Genomic DNA, 22,345 nt, shown 5'->3' on the forward strand with positions numbered 1-22,345 from the left:
CATTAGTAAAATGATGCCCATTTAAAATTTTAATGACTTTATATTATTGTACATTCTGAGTAAAAAGATACTTAACTGAAAGTATTATAGAAAATAATTACTACTACTAATCAATGACACAGTATTTCTGTTAAGCAGTTTGTTTCCTCCCTTCACGATTAACCACTGTATCCCTGAGTTGCAGTTGCCCAAATGGGCATGGTGAGTATTCCCTGTGAAAGGATGCTACACAGAAGCTAAAAAAACTACATATTCATTTTGAAAAGTAAGTCTGTGTCTTTTTCCCTTTTGCATTTGACCAAAAGAAATTGATGCCTCCCTAAAAGACCTTCAAACAATCCTAACTTTTCCATTTACAGCTTACTTGCACTATGCTTCTTCAAAACATAATTCATGTTTTTAAAAAGAAATCACCAATTTTTATAAATTTCATCATAAATTAAAAGCCCCTGCCTTTGCCACATATATTAAAACTGTTTCAAAAAAAAAAGCAATCCACTAATTAAAGGCTTATATACATATAATCTGATATATTTGTTCAATAAGGAGAATCAGAGATTACAAATGTCTAATATGAAATGCTAGAATACTACTAGTGTATTGAGTATGTCACCATCAACTAAATGCCTTTCCTCTCCTCAGTTCTACAGAATGTCTGCCTCCGTGGACACATTTAACAATAAAAGTAAAAAAAAGAAATGCAATGATTTCTTGCCAACATCAGGGGACATAAGAATAAACAGGGAGTTGGGTGTACATACAAAAAGACAACACTAAGATGGCATTATTCTAGCAAGCTTCAAGAGCTGCTAATGAAAACAACAAAGGAAAAATTTCAGCACATTGAGACATTACTAACTACTGTAAAAGAAAACACAAAGCTTTTTATTTTCACTGGTTTTATGAAATAAAGCCACAGTTTTCTACAAAAAACAGTGATTACAGTATTAGCCAATATTGTATGGCTAAATGATTTTGAGTAAGAAATTATGTTATTTATTAAACACTTATAATAATGTTAACACAATGAAATATCATCACAAATGCTTTTAAGAGCTACATATTTTGGGGCTCCTGGGTGGCTCAGTCAGTTGTGCATCTGACTTTGGCTCAGGTCATGATTTCACAGTTTGTGAGTTCGAGTCCTGCATCAGGCTGGCTGCTGTTAGTGCAGAGCCTACCTCAGATCCTTTGTCTTCCCCTTCTCCCTCCCCCTCCCCCATTCATGCTCACTTGCTTTCTCTCCTTCTCCAAAATAAAGAAACATTTTATTTAAAGCTACATATTTTGGAAGTGGTAAAGAAGAAAAACACCTGTAATTAGTAGAAAAAAATTTTAAGCAAATCTATAGACTTAAAAGCTTTCTGAACTATATGTAAATAACAATAGGAGTATTTAATTTTGACTGGTAGGGCTCTATAGGATTTTTCTTCTTTTCTCTTGAAAAGAGAAGAAAACCTTTTCCATCTCATATATTTATTTCCATGACAACATGTAGCACAAATCCTTCCTGAAAGGCAAGCAGTGCAATGCCAAAGCTACCAATCTCATGTTTGCAACGATAAAGAATTGAAAAAAGAGCCAACATTTAGAAAATGATGGGTAAATCAATGCACTTGCCTAAGGAAATGATGCAAAAATAGACTTATGTTATAAAAGTACACTTTAACTCATTTCTCACATACAAGATACAACCCACTCAAATTTATATTTTGTAACTAGATACATTACATTAAAAAAAAACCTTAGAGACCTATTCCATTTTCTGTGCCATAATCGGACTTACTCAAAACCAAGTATAGTTTCTCTAAGCCAAATACAATTCCTACCAGTGTTTCAAAGGTTTTTTTTTTTAATGTTTATTTATTTATTTGGGTGGTATGGAGACAGGGAGGCAGGGAGGGAGGGAGGGAGGGAGAGAGAGGGGGAGGGGGGGAGAGAGGGGGAGAGAGAGAGAGAGAGAGAGAGAGAGAGAGAGAGAGAGAGAGCGAGCGCGTGCGAGCGCGAGTGAATATTCCAAGCAGGCTCTGTGTCAGCATGGAGCCCAACACGAACTGGGAAATCATGACCTGAGCCAGAAACCAAGGGTCTGATGCTTAACTGACTGAGGCACGCAGGTGGCCCCGATCCAGTGCTTTAATAGAGGATACATGCTCCATAGGCAGTAAAGCTCCCTGGAAGAGCAATGGTGAGAACTTGCCTCCCAGTCAGGTTACAGTGTTAAACTGCCTTCTCTTGCCCTAGGAATTCTCTCCACTCCCATTGCCCAGGGTAATATTCATTATCATCATCTCCTAGATTATCGAAACAACGTCTTTAGTCACCACGACTCCAATCTTAAACTCTATACTGAAGTCATAATAAGCTTTTAAACCCATTAACAGGATAATCTTTTAATAATGCAAATCTGACTGTCACTTTCCAGTTTACAAATCTTTTAAGGACTTCCTTTCTGCACCAGTCCCCACTCTTACTTTCAAAGCTCTTTGCTGACCAGGCCCCCATTAGCCTATTGAACTTTCTTTCTGGTAATTAACTAGTCCTGAACATACTGAATGACTTGCTCTTCCTCCAAGAAGCCAAGTTCTCCAAGAGCTTTTGCATATATCTCCAACTTGGCCTCTTCCTAAAAATATTTAAGGAGCACTGGCTACATAGGATTTTACTTTAGGCATAAACATGAAAACTTTATTCCTGCATAAAATATGTCTCCACTATAAACTAATATAAACAAATACTGTATCTCAAGATTGTATCATCGGAACTTTATTGGTATCTTTCTTCCATCTCCATTAAGATCTCCTGGTCTTCTGATCTGGAACTTATAATCTGACTTAACTCTCTGCCCCCCTTTTTGCTAATTTCTATTATTTACTGGTGCTTTGCATCCAAATTAATTCTTCTACCTTGATAAAATGAGCGTCTGTTCCTAATATTTCCTCTGCATTCCACTGTTTGTTTCCTTATAGGACATATATTCCCATATTTTTTTTTAAGAAAATAGGGCTTCAGCTCTATTACCAAGTTTTTAGGTACTGGAAACTAATATAGTACGAGTTACAGTATTGCTGATGTGCACAACTCTGAAGTCTTATGGCGGTTCAATGCTTCAAGGAGAGTGGAGTCCTCTGCTCCCTAAGCAATGTGCGTAGTTTTTCATGGCAGCCTTTGGCAGATAGCACATCTACCTTTGTTCAATGACTAGTGGGAATTTCAAGCCTGGTAGGAGGAAAGAACAATGTCTTGTGAATCCCTCAAAATATATGAAGAAGACGTTCAAAATAAGACAAACTGACCTAGCCACCCACTCACCTACTTGGCCACTGACATTTACCAAAGGTCTAGCTAGGAACTGGGCTGGGTATCGTGTAGGTACTGTAAAACAGAGAGTAGTAAGACTTGGTCTCTGTCCTTAAGGGGAGCTAGAAACAGTGGTAAAAGACACATGCGTAAACAATTACAATGAATATGATGAATGCTATAATAAAGCCATCATCAACATTTTGTAGGAACATAGAAAAAGAAGAGCCAATTATTCAGGCGGCTCATGGAAGGTTCACAAAGAAGATAACATCTGGTCTTAAAGAGTGAATAGAAATTTTTCAGCAGTAGAAGAGTGGAAAAGCATTTCAAATAAAAGGAGCAGCTTTACAAAGCACAGAGATGTATGCCCAAGGAATGTATGAACTCCTGAACTTTAGTGTGACAAGGCTGCAGAGAACATGAAAAACTGTATTAGAAAATAGGCTGGAGAAGAAGGTTGGCACAAGGTAACAAAGGGACCATAAGCTCTGTTAAGAAGCCAAACATCTAATGTGTGAGAAGCAGATAGTCTAAAACATTTTCAAGCAGAGAAGTCACATGAGCAGAACTGTTCCGCTAGATGGGAACAGTGTAAGTTATTAATGCTGTCACTATCAGGAAGAGAGGGGTAAACACTTAACTGTTCCTGAGTGCCAGTGTATGTACCACAAACTTCAATATATGTTATATCATTTGTGTATATGTACACGTCCTCACTTATATACATACAAACATAACAACAGTGTTATGGGGGGACTCTGTTGGCCTCTTATTTTAACAGATAAAGAAACTGAAGGTTCAAATGCTCCATTTAGGGAATGCCTCTGGCCTGAATTTCATGCCCCACAGGGCAGGCACTCTGATTTTTCAGAGCCTCTACCTGTCAGCAAAGTGTGTTCAATGAACAATAGACTTAGTCTTAATGAATTAGACATTCTCATTTTGTATATAATTAAACTAAAGTTAGAAAACGGATGTACTTCCAAAATCTAATGACTCCTCAGACTTTAAGACTGGATTTGTGAAGAATATCTAAGTTTGGAAAGATAGCAGTGTTTTATATTTGCATCAAATGAACTAAACTTACCCAATATGGAATCCATTACCTACAGAGAATCTAGGGAAAACATTACACAGGAAAATAGATCACCTACATAAATACAGGAACCTATTTGTAACTTAAAGCATAAAATATATGAAGGTTTGAAAATATCTAACCACTTATTATATTCAATATGAATATTTTTAGCATTACAAAATCTATTAGACATACAAATATAGTGAATGAAAATATGTTTAAAAAAGTATAAATCCTTAATTCTGAAAACTAACAAGAAGAATGTCACCTTTTATATACCTTTCTACATCGTTAATATTTCTAAAGGGACTATTATATCTGAATTATGAAAGTATTAAAGGCACAGGGCAAGGAGGAAGTAGTATTGCTAGCTCACATAATAGTCAAGCATGCATTTTTCCTTTTTTGTGTCTTAGTACTTTCCTGCAGACTATGAGCTCCTGAACACCCTGCATCCTAAAATAGTCGGGTCTCTGCCAGTCACAGACAAGTTCGTGTATGTGTCGTGGTGTGTGTTAAACTACATGCGTGGGAAAAAGAAGATGATCCAATCTAAACTATAATGCTGCTACATATACACCTAATTCCCCTTTATCAACTGGTATAGCATTATTAAGTTCTTGGGTAACATAAGCTATATAACACCACAAATGAAATGATCCAGTATTCAAAGTCAGAACTTCAGGGGAGGTCATGGAAACCTGTGACAGATTCAGAACACACTACTAGGTCTTAAAATTTCAATCATCCCCTTGAATGCAGTTTGGTGATGGCTATCATTTCAAAGCTATATTAAAAGTATGTCTAAAATACTTATTTAAATAAATGACTTCCAAATATTTTAACCACTAAAACATAGTAAGAAATGCTGTGGCCCAAAATATATGTTTGTACTTAGTTCCATATATGTATAAACTAAAACCACATTTTCCTAACATGACACCTACCCTTACTGTGTAAACCATTTGATATATTAATATATTCTTATATCTTCTATTTTATTTCTTTTATTTTAAATTATTTTTGAGAGAGAAAGAGAGCGAGCGAGCACACGTGCATGCAAGCGGCGAGAGGTGCAGAGGGAGAGAGAATCTCAAGCAGGCACCAAGCTCAGTGCAGAGTTGGAAATGGGGCTCAATCCCATGACCCTGGCGTCATGACCTGAGCTGAAATCAAGAGTTGGATGCTCACCTGACTGAGCCACCCAGGTGCCCCTATTTTATTTTACTTTTTAATGAAGATACTAGCTATAGTCCATTAACTGATTTCTTGATCAACCAAGTGGGTCCTAGACTGCAATTTAGTAATTTTATCTCATCCTTCTCACATCACTTTAGGAATTATTTTAAAACAACATCACTGATACCGGTCATTCTTTGATGATGTTGGGGAGAGGGTCTTTATCCCCCACATTAGAGCAAAACTGTGAATTATCAAGAGAAAGAAGCCTGAAGTTCTGTGTGAGAGAAATCAATGCTTTATTCTGAGTCTATTAGCCAGCAACTGGTCTCTCTAGCTTCCGTCTCCCCTGCACTGGTACTGTCGTTTTCCCAGGTGAACTGTGAGAACACATAATGAGACACCTATTTCCCTAGAAATCAAAATAACCCTTTCGTTTGCATTAGAGAGCTCTTAAAACTACTTATCAAAGAGTAAGAATAGATGCTGATGTGTTTTTGTTTTGTTTTTAAATATGGCACACTATTAGGGACAGAGGAATACAACAATTTTCATGGCTGGGAATTTTATATTTGTTTTACAATTTTTACAAAATAGTGTAAAATAAGTAATGTTTGCATTGCATAATCACATTAAATGCCAGTTTGTAGCACCTAGAGGAAGATAAACAGTGAGAGTTCTGCAAATATTTTCTAATTTGAGCTAAGTGTCACAATATAATTTAACTATGATTCACAATGATAAAACATATTTTCTTTTTGTAATATTAATGCTTTATGTCATATAATGTGTAGTACTTTATATTGTTATAGTTTTGCTCAAATTAAATTCATTTACATTTTCTGTAAGAAGTTAAATACTAACCATATGAATCATGATTACAGTTATGTTATTTGACTGCTTTGATAATTATAAATTACACTCAGAGAAGACAGGATTCTGTTGCCCTCTTGTGGCAATTTTGCTGTAGTGTATTCTCCAGGCGTTCCAACTCGATTGGAATTTTTTCTTTTCACTTTAATACAGTGGAATTTTAACCATAGTTTCTGAATTTCCAAAAGCAGTACACACACTTCCTGCCCCTGTAGTGCACATAATTAATGTCCTCCCTTTAGTTTCTACCTTATATAGTTTTTCCCTCACTTTTAAGAAACATTCTCCTGTTCCAATTACTATGCCAAAGAGGTTTTTCTTAAAATTACTTTCAATATTCTAATGTACATAGAAAATAACTACAGCAAATATCCACAGCCATACATAAGCTTTAAGTAAATGGTAAATAATTAAAAACGTATGGGGCTGGAGGTGGCTGAGTGGCTCAGTCGGTTTAGCGTCTGACTTTGGCTCAGGTTGTTTCTTGTGGCTCATGAGTTCAAGCCCCACATTAGGCTCGTTGCTCTCGGCCTGTCAATGTGGAGGCCTCTTCGGATTCTCTCCCTCTCTCGCTCTGCCCCTCCCCCTGCTTGTGATCTCTCAAAAATAAATAAATAAAAAAATTTTAAAAATTAAAAAAAGAAACCCCACACAAAAAACCCCCAAAACTATAGGGTTGAGATGTTGGCATTTTCCCCCAAGAGAATACGTCTTGCTAAATCTATTAAAGGTCTAGAAATTTCAGAAGCTAATAATATTAATCTGAATATTTTAAGTTTTTAAAAGTAAGATGATAGTCATTTCTTTAAAATAGTCTAGAACATATGCAATGGCCTATTCCTTTCTCCTCCACCAAAAAAATTTAGCTTTCTTGCAAAATTAGTAACAGATAATGATAATTCAAAACTATTCAAAATGACACTATGAAATAAATTTTAACTATAATTAGTATTTTTCTAAAGATAAGTTATTAATAATAAACAGTTATTTAGTGTCTAATATATTTAAACACTGGAAAATACAAAGCAAAAGATGAAACACCTAAATTAAACTAAAAAAAACCACTCTACAACTGTAAAAATGAGTCTTTTTTAAAATTTTTTAAAATGTTTTATTTATTTTTGATACAGAGAGAGACAGAGCATGAGAGGGGGAGGGTCAGAGAGAGAAGGAGACACAGAACTGGAAGCAGGCTCCAGGCTCTGGGCTAGCTGTCAGCACAGTCTGATGCGGGGCTTGAACCCACGAATGTGAGATCTGACCTGAGCCAAAGTCAGAGGCTTAACCAACTGAGCCACCCAGGCGCCCCAAAATGAGTCTTAAATAATAGTAAATGGTCAATCATTAAAGCAATTCTTAAAATATACATATATATATTTAAAAGTAGCCCCTTGTGTATTCAGTCAATACTTACCCCAATGCTGATGAGGAAAGACTAGAATTCTATAGCAGTCTAGGTAAAAAAGCACCTTCTATGAAGAAGGACTAGAACATTCTAAAGCAAGGTAGCATGCCATGTGTCAGTGACGTAAGATGCTTTATGAAGGCTATGGCACAGATTACAAATGGAAGCAGCAGGAGAGGACACTGAGTAGTGGGAGCCAGAGTGAGAACAGACTTCCGTGATAAGGAATGGAGAAATAGAGTAAAGCATCTGCAACAGGAGAGTAACATGTGTGAGTCAGAGTTTTGCAAAGATATTTGCTGCAGTATGGAGGACAGACTGATGGGGTGAGAAGGAGTCAGGGAAATTACCTAGAAGCTGCAATGACAAAGGCCTGAACCAAGGCAATGGCTCTCACTACAGAGAGGAGAAAAGAAATACTAAGAAGTAAAATCATTAGGTGTTAGTTACTGTGAAAACATGGGGGTAGAGGTGGGAGGTCTCAAGCTCACACTGGGGCTTGGGGGACTGGTGTATGTACCTTTCCCAGGGATAGGCAATAATATATTTGGACATGCTGCATTTAAGGTGTTGCCTGCAAACAGCAAGTAGGTAACAAATTTGAGGATACGGAGTTCAGGACTGAAAGGACTTTAAGTTTTATCAGTGGCTAGGTTGTAACAGGAATCTGGATGACAGATCATCCAGGGAGTGGAAAGGGTGAGAAGAGATGAAGGCTGAGGGTTTGGAACTGGAGAGACTTAAGTATATGATCCCATCTTCCTGTTAAGAGGAGTCCTTTAGTTCTTTAACCATCACTTATATTCATGTTGGGAGAAACGGGATTACTTAGTCTGCCTTTATTTTGCAGATTAGAAAACAGAGGGTCAAAGAGGTTAAGTGACTTTACTAAAAGCTATTTATCGGTAGAAGTGATTGAAAACTTAGGTTTTCAGATTAAGCCCAGGTTGTTCCATCTTACTACTTGAATGTTCTCTTCCTATAATAAAAACGAGGGATAAGAACCACATGATCATCTCATTAGATGCAGAAAAAAGTATTTGACAAAATTCAATACGTGTTCATGATAAAAACTCTCTACAAAGTGGAATATATTTATGGCTATATATGACAAACCCAGAGCTAACATCCTATTCAATGGTGAAAAGTTAACAGCTTTTCCTCGAAGATGAAGAAAATGACAAGAACGTCCACTCTCACCGCTTTGATATGATAGTACATATTATAGTCCTACTCACAGCAATTAGACAAGAAAAAAAGATAAAAGGCATCCAAATTGGTAAGCAGGAAGTAAACTGTCACTATCTGCAGATGACATGACAGTATATATAGAAAACCCTATCACTCTGTCACTCAAACAATAAATAAACATTAAAAAAAATTTAAAAAAAGGAAAAAGATCTGTGAGACCGAAACCATAACACTCCTTAAAAAACATAGGCAGCAATCTCTTTGACATCAGCCTTAGCAACATTTTTCTAGACACATCTTCTCTGGCAAGTAAAACAAAAGCAAAAATAACTATTGGGACTACACCAAAATCAAGGAAGGAAATCATTAACAAAATGAAAAGGCAACTTACTGAATGGGAGAAGATATTTGCGAATGATCTACGCAGTAAGGCATTAATATAAAAAAATATATAAAGAACTTAAATAAGTCAACGCCAAAAACACAAATAATCTAATAAAAAATGGCCAGAGGACCTCAATAAAATTTTGTACAAGGAAGACATACAGATGCCAACAAATAAAAATATACTCAACACCACTAATCATCAAGCAAATGCAAATCAAAACCACAATGAGATATTACCTTCCACCTGTCAGAATGACTAAAATCAAAAAGATATGACATAACATGTGTTGGCGAGGATGTGGAGAAAAGAGAACTCTTGTGCACTATTGGTGGGAAAGCAATTTGATGCAATCACTGTGGATAGCAGTATGGACATTCCTCAAAAACTTAAAAGAAGTATCACATCATCCAGTAATTCTACTACTGGGTATTTACCCAATATGATTTCAAAAAAATTTACACAATCCCTCTTTTACTATGGCATTATTTACAATAACTAAGATATGGAAGATATGGAAGCAGCCCAAGTGTCCACTGACAGATGAATGGATAAAAAAGATGTGGTGTGTGTGTGTATATATATATATATATATACACATGATGTATATATATATATATAATCAAATAGAACTCAGCCATAAAAAAGAATGAGATCCTGCCTTTTGGTAACAACATGGATGGACCTGGATGCTATTATGCTAAGTAAAATAAGTCAGAGAAAGACAAGTACAATATGATTTCATTTATATGTGGAATTAAAAAAATGAATAAACAAATAAACAGAATCATCAATACAGAGAACTAAGTGGTGGTTGCCAGAGGATAAGGGCACTGAGGAACCAGGTGAAATAGGTGAAAGGAACCAACAAGTACACACTTCCAGTTACAGAGTAAGTCACAAGGATAAGAGTAGAGCATAGAGAATCTAGAGTCAATAATAATGTTGTACAGTGACAAATGGTAACTACATTTATTGTGGTGAGCACGGCATAATGTATAGTATTGTTAGAACACTATGTTGTACAGCTGAAACGACTGTAACATTGTGTATCAATACACTTAAATAAAGTTAAAATTAAATAGAATTAAAATAAAATATGTGCTCTTTTTGCCTCTGTTTCCTTCTTACAATTCTGCCTCATAAATCTTCAGAGGACAAGAAGGCAAAGATTCCTCCTTCAGAGGCTGATGATAGTAAATGTTTCCGTTGTTGTTATTTTGTATATATCATCAAACTAAAATGATGTATTTCCAAGGCCAACCTTCCAACAATATAGTTCATTAACAAGACCCCAAGTTTATAATTCACACATGCTTCTTGAGTAATCTGGGGTAGAAAGAAATTCCTATAATTATGAATAGCAAATGGCAATTCTATGCAACACATACACAGGATGTTTTTGAGATACTTCAGAGGAAAATCGCTGTAGTGATTCCTTGCAGGCCTTTTTAAAGTGGAGATGGTCAAGAATGGGTTTCACCAGTGAATTCTACCACAAATCCTAGAAGACACTGTCATGATTAATTACGCTTAAGAAAAACAAAAAGCAAGAGCTTCCTGTGGCCTACCTGCTTGGTTTGGCTGTTGCCAGCTTGGTGACTTGATGACGCTGGTGGGTCCTGGAGGCTTGAAGGCAGCGACGGTTGTGAGACCGGTCACCCCTGGTCTGGTGGCCGCTGGGCTCTCCCGTTTCTCAGGCATGCTCCGAGCTGAAGCCACCGAGGGGGCCAACTGCGGAGAAGTCTCCTGGGTGTTGCTAGAAAGGAAATAAGGAAACATTTTGGTGAAGTGGTAGCAATCTGACTTGGCAATGAGCCTTTCTTTTCTCAATCTATTAAATCTCTAAGGAAAATAAAAATATTAATTAACCAATATTTAAAAAAAGAAAACCATGACTGAGGGACCATCTTTCTTTGAAACAAAACAAACAAGAAAGGAAAGGGGTCAGATTACATTTGTTAGTACTTTGGAAATTCTCTTTAATAGGTCTACCGGGAGAAATTAGGCTATTAAAACATTCTTACACCCAATCCCTTCAAAAAAGAAGCTATTTCTCTCTTCCTATTCTTATTTCAACATTTCAGAAGAGTCATCTAGATTGAGACAATTAATTACTAGAGAACCCCTGATAATATCTATGAAATGGCACAGATGTTTTTTTCCCCTTCCTTCTCACATTCTTCCGGTATTGGATGAACTAAGTTTCCCTGACATTTTAACAGTCAACTCTTTTCACTCACATACTCACTTACTCATTCACTGAATAAACATTTAAGCACCTACTGCATGCCAGACATAGTGCTCAGCACTGGCCACAGAGTGGTAAACAAGAGACAATATCCCCAGCTTGATAGAACAGCTTGGGTTGTGTGTTCATAACACAGGTAAACAAGAGACAAAACCGCCATTGTCCTCACTCAGAGTTATTTACTTGCTTAACAGGAGGTCTTATCAGTGCTGGTTCCAGTTTCAGTTAGAAGATCAAATGGCTTTTTTATACCCTGTCATTTGTAATTTATAATTATATATTGTCATTGCAAAAAAAATAATTTTAGGTAGTTCAAATGATCAAATACGTACTTTGGAATGATACAATACTATGGCAGTTTTTCTCAAGCAAAATATCACAATAATAATTATTGTAACAACAATAAGAAGAATACATCCTACTAACTTCTGAACAAAAATCAAGGTACTGGTTACTTAAATGATTCCATGCACAGAAACTCAAGCCCTTCCATAACTGAAACAAAAATCTAGAGAAAGAGATCAGTAAAGAGAGGATACAAGTTAATGATCGGTAAACTAAATGCCCTTAATTATACTGTTTAGGTTGAGATTATTTGAATGAAAAGAAATTTCAAATTTAATCATGTCCACTATGGCAGGTCTACTATGTTAGTGTTCATCCCAGAGTCAAGAGCGTTGGAAATGGGTGCCTGGGTGGCTCAGTCAGTTGAGTGGCGGCTTCAGCTCAGGTCATGACCTGGGAGCCTGGGGTGGCCTGGGTGACTCAGTCGGTTGAGCATCCAGCTCTTCATTTTCAGCTCAGGTCATGATCACAAGGTTCATGAGATCAAGCCCTGTGGCCTGCTTGGTATTCTCTCTGCCTCTTCCTACCTCCCCTCTCTCTATCTCTGTCTCTCTCAAAATAAAAAAATAAACTTAGAAAAAAAGAGAATACCTAATTTTTCCAACGCTCTTTTTTTTTTTAAATTTTTTTTATGTCTTTTATTTATTTTTGAGAGACAGGGAGACAGCACGAGAAGGGGAGGTTCAGAGAGAGAGGGAGACACAGAATCTGAAGCAGGCTCCAGGCTCTGAGCTGCCAGCACAGAGCCCGATGCGGGGCCTGAACCCACGAACTCATGACCTGAGCCGAAGCCGCCACTCAACTGACTGAGCCACCCAGGCGCCCCTTTCCAACGCTCTTGACTCTGGGATGAACACTAACATAGTAGACCTGAGGCTGCTGCCTCGTCTTAGGAAGGCCACTTGCACGGGTGGCCTCTAACTGGCATTTGAGAACTTGGCCGGTAAACAGTTTCCTACAGTCATATAAAACTTTCTCTAAAAGATAAGAGTAGCTCACTGTGCCTAAATTGTATAAAAACATTGTTTATGCTAAACACCTGCTTTCCTTCTGAGAATGTGGACTTACAGTATAAACTAGGCACAGACTGACAAAATAAGGAGCCTCAGTAAAAAGCTTGTCTTGGGGCACTTGGGTGGCTCTGTCGGTTGAGCGTCTGACTTTGGCTCAGGACATGATCTCATGGTTCATGGGTTCCAGCCCCAAGTCGGGGTCTGTGCTGACAGCTGGGAGCCTGGAGCCTGCTTCAGATTCTGTGTCTCGCTCTCTCTGCCCCTCCCCTGATCACACTGTCTCTCTCTCTCATGCTCTCTCAAAAAATAAACATTTTTAAAAAATTAAAAAAATAAAAAGCTTGTCTTACATACTCAGTTTCTAATGAGCCCTTCTAGTAAATAACATTTTGCACGTTTTGTCATAATTCACTGCTATAAGGAAGGAACACATCCTGTGTGACTTCACTGAGAGAGGACTTTTGGAAACTTGAGTGTCTTTTCTTCTGGACCTAATCCCATGTACCCTTTCCTCTTGCTAATTTTGCTTTGTATTCTTATACCATAATAAATCTTAAGTCATAAGTATAACTATATATCCAGTTCTGTCAGTCCTCTAATGAATCATCAAACCTGGGAGTGGTCCTGGGGCACCTCTGACACTAAACAGTTTTGAAAAATCATACTAGAGCTAATTTAACCTTCTCAAAGTATTCCCTTTTACTGTTCTCTCAAATTCAAGTATAACAGAGCCATCACCTTATTATTTTTTAATTTTTTAATGTTTATTACTTTTATTTTAAGCTAGTTGAGTAGGGGAAAGGCAGAGAGGGGGAATCACAGAGAGAATCCAGGCTCTGACAGCTCAGAGCTGTCAGGATGTGGGGCTCAAACTCACAAACCGCGGAGATCATGACCTGAGCCAAAGTCAGAAGCCCAACTAACTGAGCAACCCAGGTGCCCCTAAATTGTTTAAATTTTAAACAATACTCTTTAGATACAAAGTGTGAGCAGGAGATTATAACGACAGACAGTATAAAATTCTAGGGGCACCGGTGTGGCTCAGGCAGTTAGGCATCCAACTCTTTCTTGATTTTGGCTTAGGTCATGATCTGATGGTTCATGAGTTCCAGGCTCTGTGCTGAGAGTGCAGAGACTGCTTGAGATTCTCTGCCCCCCCCTTCCTGACCCTTCCCTACTCACTTGCTCTCAGTCTGTCTCCAAAATAAATAAACTTTTTAAAAAGTTCTAAATTATAAGCAAGAAATTGTTCCATTTATTTAAATTCAGGACTGATCAGCAGAGCTCAATATTATCAGGAGAAATAGATCTCTACTTAAAACATTTAATGTCATAATGAAAGATTAGGTTTTATTGAGACAATCATGTTTCTGAATAAAAAATAATTAGGTCTCTAAAAAAGCGAACTTCTTGTTTTTCCTAATTTTTAGTATTAGCTGTTATTTATAGAAAATACATAAACAATAGGTATCACTGTACTGAAGGTTAATGAATTAAGAAAGCCAGCGGCTATATTTTTTATATTTGGGGGAAAATGTTACAATAATCACTAACAGCAGAGTATTTTGAATTAATAACTAATTTATTAATATAGTGGCATGATTAAATTAATTGGTATCTTATTTCTGAAATTATGACTTATATGTATTTTTTCTACATTTAAGTTAAGATATACCTAAATTCTCAAGAAAATTAAAATGCCTTCTAACATATTCTAATAAGCAAATCAGAATAAATCCATAAATACCTTTAGCTAATTCCACAGAAGCTAATGATCACATATAGTCATTTTTACTAGTCTGTTAAATAAATAAGCACTGAAATGCTTCCATCTTAAGAATATCAAAGTTTTTGTTTCATATTACAAAAACTCAGCACAGAAAAATACACTAACAGAACAAAGGCTGCTTTACAAAACTGAGCTGTTGAGTAAAAAAGAAAAAGGAAGAAAAGTGAACTTTCAGTGTCAGCAACCTGATTTATCTTGAGTTTACATTCCTTTCCCACATTTGTTTAACTATTACAACAAATAAATTTCAGTTGCAGATTGAGAACAGTTGGAAATTTTGTTTATTCTCAACAGAAAAACTGTTCAAAAAATACTCTGTAGGTAACTTTAGTTCTAATTATATATTTATTTTTTTAAAAAACCCAACCATACATCACAAGTTTACTTATCAATTTTTAAACTAAACAGTTTTTGGCTAAAATTTTACCAAAAATTAATACACTAATAGACTCTGAAGTAGTGGGAAAGAAATATTTCTGGAAGGATCATAATTATAAGCAACTTTTTAATAGGATTTTATGTCAGAACTCTGAAAAGGACCTAGACAAAGAGAGAAGGCATGAACCTCCTTCCTTCCAAAATTGTGTTTGCAAGAAAGTTTTTCCTAAACAATATTTTTTAACTTAAGACCTTTTTGTACCAAAATTTAAAATGCTAAATATACTATAATGGAAAGAAAAAAGTTTGGTAGTATACTACGCTTTATTATAATTTTAAAGATTATTCCCAGGGCGCCTGGGTGGCTCAGTAGATTAAGCAGCCAACTTCAGGTCATGATCTCATGGCTTGTGGTTCAAGCCCCACATCCGGCTCTGTGCTGACAGCTCAGAGCCTGGAGCCTGTTTCTGATTCTGTGCCTCCTTCTCTCTCTGGCCCTCCCCCAGTCACACTCTGTGTGTCTCTCTCTCAAAAATAAAAATAAAATGTTAAAAAAAATTTTTTTAAAAAGGATTATTCCCTCACAGAAGGAAAAATCAAAGATATGGGACACTGTCCCAACTGCTCTTTTTCTTCTCACTTGAGTTCATTAAGGTCCCCTCAAAGAACCAAATGCCCCTGCTTCTTAGAATGCCAACTCGCTTACCTTGTGGAAAATCACTTCCCTTCCCAAATACCAATATATTTAGGTTGTGCCTATCACTGTTAATAAGAACTAACAATAATGATTGCCCACACTGTAAGTGGGTCCATGGATAGTGTCAGTCAGTCCATAAAAGCATATGTATCTTTTTTTTTTTAACAAGAAGTTTATTTAAATAACAAAGTGTTTTACTTAAAGGGAAAGCTACCTAGGATTCATTTATCTCAGAGTAATCTATCTCTACTTAAAGATGGAGTGTATGCAAAAGCTATGTACAAAAATATTATAAAATTGTCCTTGTTTTTACAATGGTAAATGAAAAATATTAAAATTCTCTAATCAAGCAAGGTTTGCAAGAATTTTAATGTGGCTCTTTTATATTAAGCAGTGAGTGCAAAATAACTTAATGGAATATAAAGGTAAGGGCTGGCTGAGCATGCTACTAATGAAGGGAATATTCTCTCATAACTAGTATTTTCTTCATCTTATTTCCATTTTTCCCCATTCCATCTCTACTTGATATCAATCAAAATATACCATTGGCCATTTAGTTTTTTTAAAATGCAATAGGTACTTCTCTGCAGAGAAGGCCTAGAACATTCCATTAAGTTCTCAAAGGGACTTTTTATTCCAAGTGTGGTCAGTAGCCTGTCTCTGTATAGATTTAGCCCTGATGATGAAATATTTCTGTTCAATGAACACTCATAATTCCACAAATATAAAATTATTTGGGGGTGTTTTCTTTTCCTTAGAGAAAAATGTACAACGATCTCTCTCCCTCTTTTTAAACACCTTCCTTAAAAATTTTATAATTAAGTACATTGAAAACCTCCGTATCAGCAGACAGGCTCTAAACACATGATCAGTGTGTTTAGATAGCCCAAATCATATCAGGTTTTTACTAACTATAGTCATAGTTGTATACAATGCCATTAATTTTATGTTCCATCAGAAATGATTTTATACAGTTATTTCATTAAGATTACACCTTTAGTGAACACTTGGGATATTTTTATTTTTTATATTATGCCTAATAATTTTTGGCATCATAGTTAAGTTTAGGAAACAAATTACTTTTGTGTTTCAGAATTTCCTAGATACGGTGAAACTGTTGTTTGCTTCAGTAAAAACCTTGTATTTAAGCACTACAAGATAGTAATAGTCAATCAAAATGAATTATTTTATTATTCTTTTTCTTTTTGCAAAAGGTATAAAGGTGTATCTTACTAGTCATTTGATTATTCTAATATAGCTACATACATGCAGTAGAAGGGTTCTACTATAATTTAAATACTTGCAAAATTACTCATAATGAAACTTCAAATGTGCTATTAAAAAATGTACCAAGGGGTTAAAAGGAAAGTTAATGACTATACAAAAACTAACATGCTTGTGCAGTAGCATTACACTGAGTCTACAGTTAATTTCAAACAACACAAATCCGCTCTAGGACTTTCCCATCTGGCTTATTAATACGGTGGTTAAGGGTTAGAGAGAAAGCAGTATATTTCACAGCAAACCACCACTGTGGTATCTGCTCCCACAATACCTCGTTTCCTTAACATGGATGGAGCCAGTTGACTTCTGGGAGGCCTGGAGATATGAAAAAGCTAAAGGCTTGGAAACAGGGCTGATGCAAAGTGCATCCAGGAGTGTGTGGTATCTATCCGGACTGGAGAGCCTGGTGAGCATTTAGAGAGAGGTTTAAGAGGAAAAATCACAGAACCAATAGCAAAAAGTAGTTTTTACAGTCTATGATTGAAAACATTTTCAGTAAGAGCTAGAGACAGAAATGTTTAACAGACAGACAGAAAGAACAAAGCAGTAGAAAGAGGAGAAAAAGAGGGGCAAAGAGTATTCTATTATTTGACTCATTCATATAGAATTGACTAGATTTTCACCAAAATTCAGATAGAGACAATCTTCTAGAAAGCATGTAAAGCTTTAAAGACTACTAGAAATTCTGTAAAAACAGAATCTCACAAAAATAAAAAGTTACTATTCTTTTTTGGAGAGGAGGTGGTGTTAGAACAGTTTGATTTTAATTCATCCTCAAATACAATCTGTTTATGAGAGAAGGGAATACCAATAGAAGCTTAAAACATCGATGGATAGTTAATTCTGTTCCAGATATGAAAAACTAAAAATTACACAAACTTGAAAGTCAATAAGCACACAACATGCAACTGAAAAGTATCCTAGATAAATGCTAGTAATGGAAAGAGATGAAGGGATAATTTAAAGGAAAACCAGCAATAGGGGCTGCCTGTGTGGCTCAGTCGGTTAAGCATCTGACTCTTGGTTTCGGCTCAGGTCATGGTATCACAGTTTCATGGGTTTGAGCCCTGCGTTGGGCTCCGTGCTAACAGTGCAGAGCCTGCCTGGGATTCTCTGTCTCTCTCTGTCTCTGCCCCTCCCCTACTCGTGCTGTCTCTGTCTTTCTCAAAATAAATAAATAAACTTTAAAAAAATCAATAATAAAGAAAAACCAGTAATAAACACAGGAGAGGTCTGCAACCCGGATAAAATGTCCACAACATAATCAAGGTCTCATATAGAGCTGTGACTGTTTCAAATGGCAATGTCTTCTTTGAGGGGCCTTGTTAGGCCATGAAAGGTATTGGAAATCACACAAGACACACATTGCATGGATAGCTCTACCTGGTTTTTGCAGCAATAACAGCAGACACAGTAGCAGCTGCGCTGCTCAGAGCCGCGGTGCTATATCTAGCAGGAGAAGAGAGGGTAGAAAAGTTTCGAAAGCCTTCCAAAGAACTTGTTGCCACACTGCTTGTGTTGCTGCTTAAACTGATAGGTAGGGAAGGAAAAAAGAAGAGGAAAGGAACAAAAAAGTAAAGTGAGAAGAGGTAGCACCATAAAGGTAAGATAATAACCATCCTATGTTAATAGTTAGACATTATAGAGATACGATACAGAAGTGTGACAGGAGGTCAGGTCATTTATTTACTGTTGCTAGATTTCTCATGGAAATTAAAATTGGATATATAATCCTCCATAAAACTGATTTTTGAGATACAAGTGCTTTTGAATGTTATTTAACTTCTGTCTCTAATCCTATTTATTTAAAGTTAAATCAATATCATATAACAATATCCAGGTGTGAGGATTGATTTGTCAGCATCTAAGTAGAAAATAAGTCTAAACATGATGTTTGAATTTCTGTAAGCAGAGAAAGGAAGGTTATGGTGATTTTTCTAAAAAAGACTCTACACAAAGAGCTTTACCTCAGAGAAGATACACACCCAGAGTCTCATTTTAATGAGACTGTGCTTTCAGGAGAAGCAGGTTCAACTGGGTGCCTATTCCAAAGCAGCAATCCATATTAAAGGCACCAGAAATAACTTTAAAATACTGAGAATAAACCTCGCTGGGGAAGAAAAGTGACTCTGTAAAGTAAACAGCACAGTTTAAGTGAATATGACTAAAATACCTCCCTCCCTGATGTTCTACACTCCTATTTTCAGTTAGCTCTGTCAAGCCTCAAAAATGCTGGTATAAAATTTTATTTTCAGAACTCTTAGGACTTAAAATAATATTTTCCTTTGGTCTTTCAGAAAAGGTCAAACACCTGGACAGGAATTAACATTCCATTAGGACTGTGATGCTTTACAAGTCGGTTATCAACTTGAAATTGAGAATTTCCTTTTTATTAAGTAAAAAGAATAATAACTTTACATGTGCAAGTTATTAATGAACATCCTCACCATTCTGTGATCACTTTTTTCACAACTGGTGACAGCAGTCACCACCACAACGTAAGTACGTGCCAAACTGGACCCAGGTTAATGAGATCTCAGATGTCTGAAACTGTGAGTGTGGACACAGTCTTTTCTCCTTGTCAGAAGACTTTGATAATCCACTGGCTATAAATTTACAAACCACTGGAAAACAAATTAAAGAGCAGTGGCAAGCCATTTTTAAAAATTCTATGGAATTATTTAAGTATAATGTTTTCACAGCCTATAATGTAATTGAACTGTAGGGCTATGTTTTAGCAACTGTTGTGAATGGCTAGCAAAGAGAATGGGGTGAGAAAGAGAAAGGGGTGAGAAAGAGAAAAGAAAGATGTTATCAGTGGTAGAGCAGGGTAACGTGAGCGTCATGCAATGTGGGTGAATCAAGTTACCATGTGACTCAATCTTGAATTTCTCAATTACTCTGCATCTTTCAGGCAATGGCTACTATTTGGGGAAAGTGATGGTGAAAATTACCTAGAAACTTAAGTCAATTAAAAAAAGAAAAGGACACTGTAATGAATTTCTTTTATGGCATTGTATCATAAATAGTAATGTAAAAGGACTTAGCATGAGTGCAGTCCTACACAATCTTACAAGTGACCTGAATACCTTCAGAATACGTGTGAGCACCTGGAACATAGGATCTCTAGTGTTCCTTTGTTAGACGTGACGCTCTAATTCAGTAAAGTAGACTTAGCAACAAACTCAGGGGAGCTGACTTTCCACATCACAGCGAATAAACAGAAGGCACAGATCCTAATTCTATATTGTAACTTTGAATCTGAACAAAAAAGAAAAGAGAAAGAGAGAAAGAGAAAAATATAAAAGCAGTGTAAAGCGGTGTTCCACAGCTGAGTGCTAAGCTTTCTTGTCTGTATATTAATGATGTCAGTTCTGTAATCTAGGGCCACTTGTTCCTTTTTAGTCAATTTTAGTATTTAATTGCACCACCAGCGTTAAAATTTAGACATAACGAAGAGGAAAAAACTCTACCTAGAATATGTAGTTACTTTAGAAAGTGTGGCTACTTGGCTACCAATATGTAAAACCTGAGAAGTTGCAGGTGGGTGAGGTCCAATCCTAGGTAGGTCTTCCAGAGAACTGTCAAACCTAAGTTTTCAGAAGCAAAATGAACAAGGCAAAGGAAATATTAATGAAAAGTACAGACACTTATCATCTATACCACCTTTTAAGTGTACACTGGTTCCGTTTGGGGAAAACCTTGACTTTTGTTTTTTTTAACTATATCTGCAATAAAATTAAAACCAAAACCGACACCCTCACCATCACCATCACCAAATATAGACTGTCTGCATCTCCCTTTTTTTTTTTTCTTTAACATGGCTACCTCCATGTGGGAGAAGAAAGGTGGATGGGAATTCCGACAGACATAGTTCCAATACTGTATGCTATATATGTACCCAACATGAGGTACAAAAGACTATGTACTTTGCATCCTTCCGGGAAGTTAGGCCCCAGGAAATTAATTCAGTTGCCCAATATCATATACCTAGTAAGGGTCAGGGGGAATTTGAACCAGGTGTGTCTGTACTATTTCCACTACATAATGCTTTCCAGCATCGTGTTGGGTAGGGCCTAAATAGTGCACTGCAAGAGAGCAACTAGAAACATCCTTTCAAGTCATAATGCTGTATTTGTAGATCTGGAATTACAGGGATGTTGTTTATCTCCATGGAAACAAAGTATTTTATGCAGTCACACAACAAATGCTTGCATGCAATTGTGTTGCTTTATTTTTTACTTTTTCTGATGTCTGCACCATTTTTTCTTCTGAATGTCAGAATTAAATTTTAGAAGAACTATCACTAGATAAAAAAAAGATGAAAAATTCAGTGTGAAGCTTGAAAGAAGAAAGCACAATGTGTAAAACTTTGGGAAGAAAAAAATAAATAGAAATACAAAACGCCCATTGTTTTAAAAAAAGGAGTCTCTGAATAAAAAATAGGTCAGTTGTGTTATACTGATTTTCAGAATAGAAAATGGAACACTAAGACAAAGAAATAGAAAGGGAGAGGTTATATTCTCACATTTTATTTAGCATTGGCCATACCTTTACTGGAGTTATTGAAAAAACAAGGCAGACAACAGAAGAAAAATGTAGATTTAAAGTATAATTTAAGAGACAGAGAAGAAAATGTTAAAGAATGAGAACTGTAAATCCTATACCAGGGGTCAGAAAACCAGGACTATCAGACCAAATGAACTAATAAGAGTGCTTTTCATATTTTTTAATTTAATAACTTTATAAAAATTTATTTATTTTGAGAAAATAAAGAGAGCGCATGAGTTGAGGAAAGGCAGAGAGAAAAAAATCCCAAGCAGGTTCTGCACTGTCAGCATAGAGCCTGATGTGCGGCTCCAACTCCTGAACTGTGAGATCATGACTTGAGCCAAAATCAAGAGTTGGATGCCTAACCGACTGAACCACCCAGGAGCCCCTAAATGGTTTTTCTTTTTTTAATGAAAAGAAGGGGCACCTGGGTGGCTCAGTCAGTTAAGCATCCAACTTTGGCTCAGGTATGATCCCACGGTTCACACATTCAAGACCCATGTTGGGCTCTGTGCTGACAGTTCAGAGCCTGGAGCTTGCTTCAGATTCTGTCTCTCCCTCTCTCTCTCTCTCTCTCTGCCCCACCCCACTCGCACTCTGTCTCAAAAAACTAAACATTAAAA

General features: G+C 36.4%; 1 protein-coding gene across 7 annotated transcripts in view; it reads right to left on the minus strand.

Moving 5' to 3' along the window:
* The window catches only part of PDLIM5 (PDZ and LIM domain 5), a 219,668-nt gene that overhangs the window by 41,663 nt on the left and 155,660 nt on the right, over positions 1–22,345 (minus strand). For 4 of the 7 annotated variants that reach the window (XM_029943120.1, XM_029943119.1, XM_029943118.1 and 1 more), the window contains one exon: positions 10,986–11,173. In XM_029943120.1, the coding sequence (XP_029798980.1) occupies positions 10,986–11,173 (188 nt within the window). Of the gene's footprint in view, positions 1–10,985; positions 11,174–17,442; positions 17,575–18,554; positions 18,702–20,644; positions 20,762–22,345 lie in introns of all 7 variants that reach the window. The other 3 variants (XM_029943116.1, XM_029943115.1, XM_029943106.1) reach the window with 1 other exon arrangement.

Source organism: Suricata suricatta, chromosome 1, assembly GCF_006229205.1.
Source record: "Suricata suricatta isolate VVHF042 chromosome 1, meerkat_22Aug2017_6uvM2_HiC, whole genome shotgun sequence".
In the NCBI taxonomy this organism is placed as follows: domain Eukaryota; kingdom Metazoa; phylum Chordata; class Mammalia; order Carnivora; family Herpestidae; genus Suricata; species Suricata suricatta.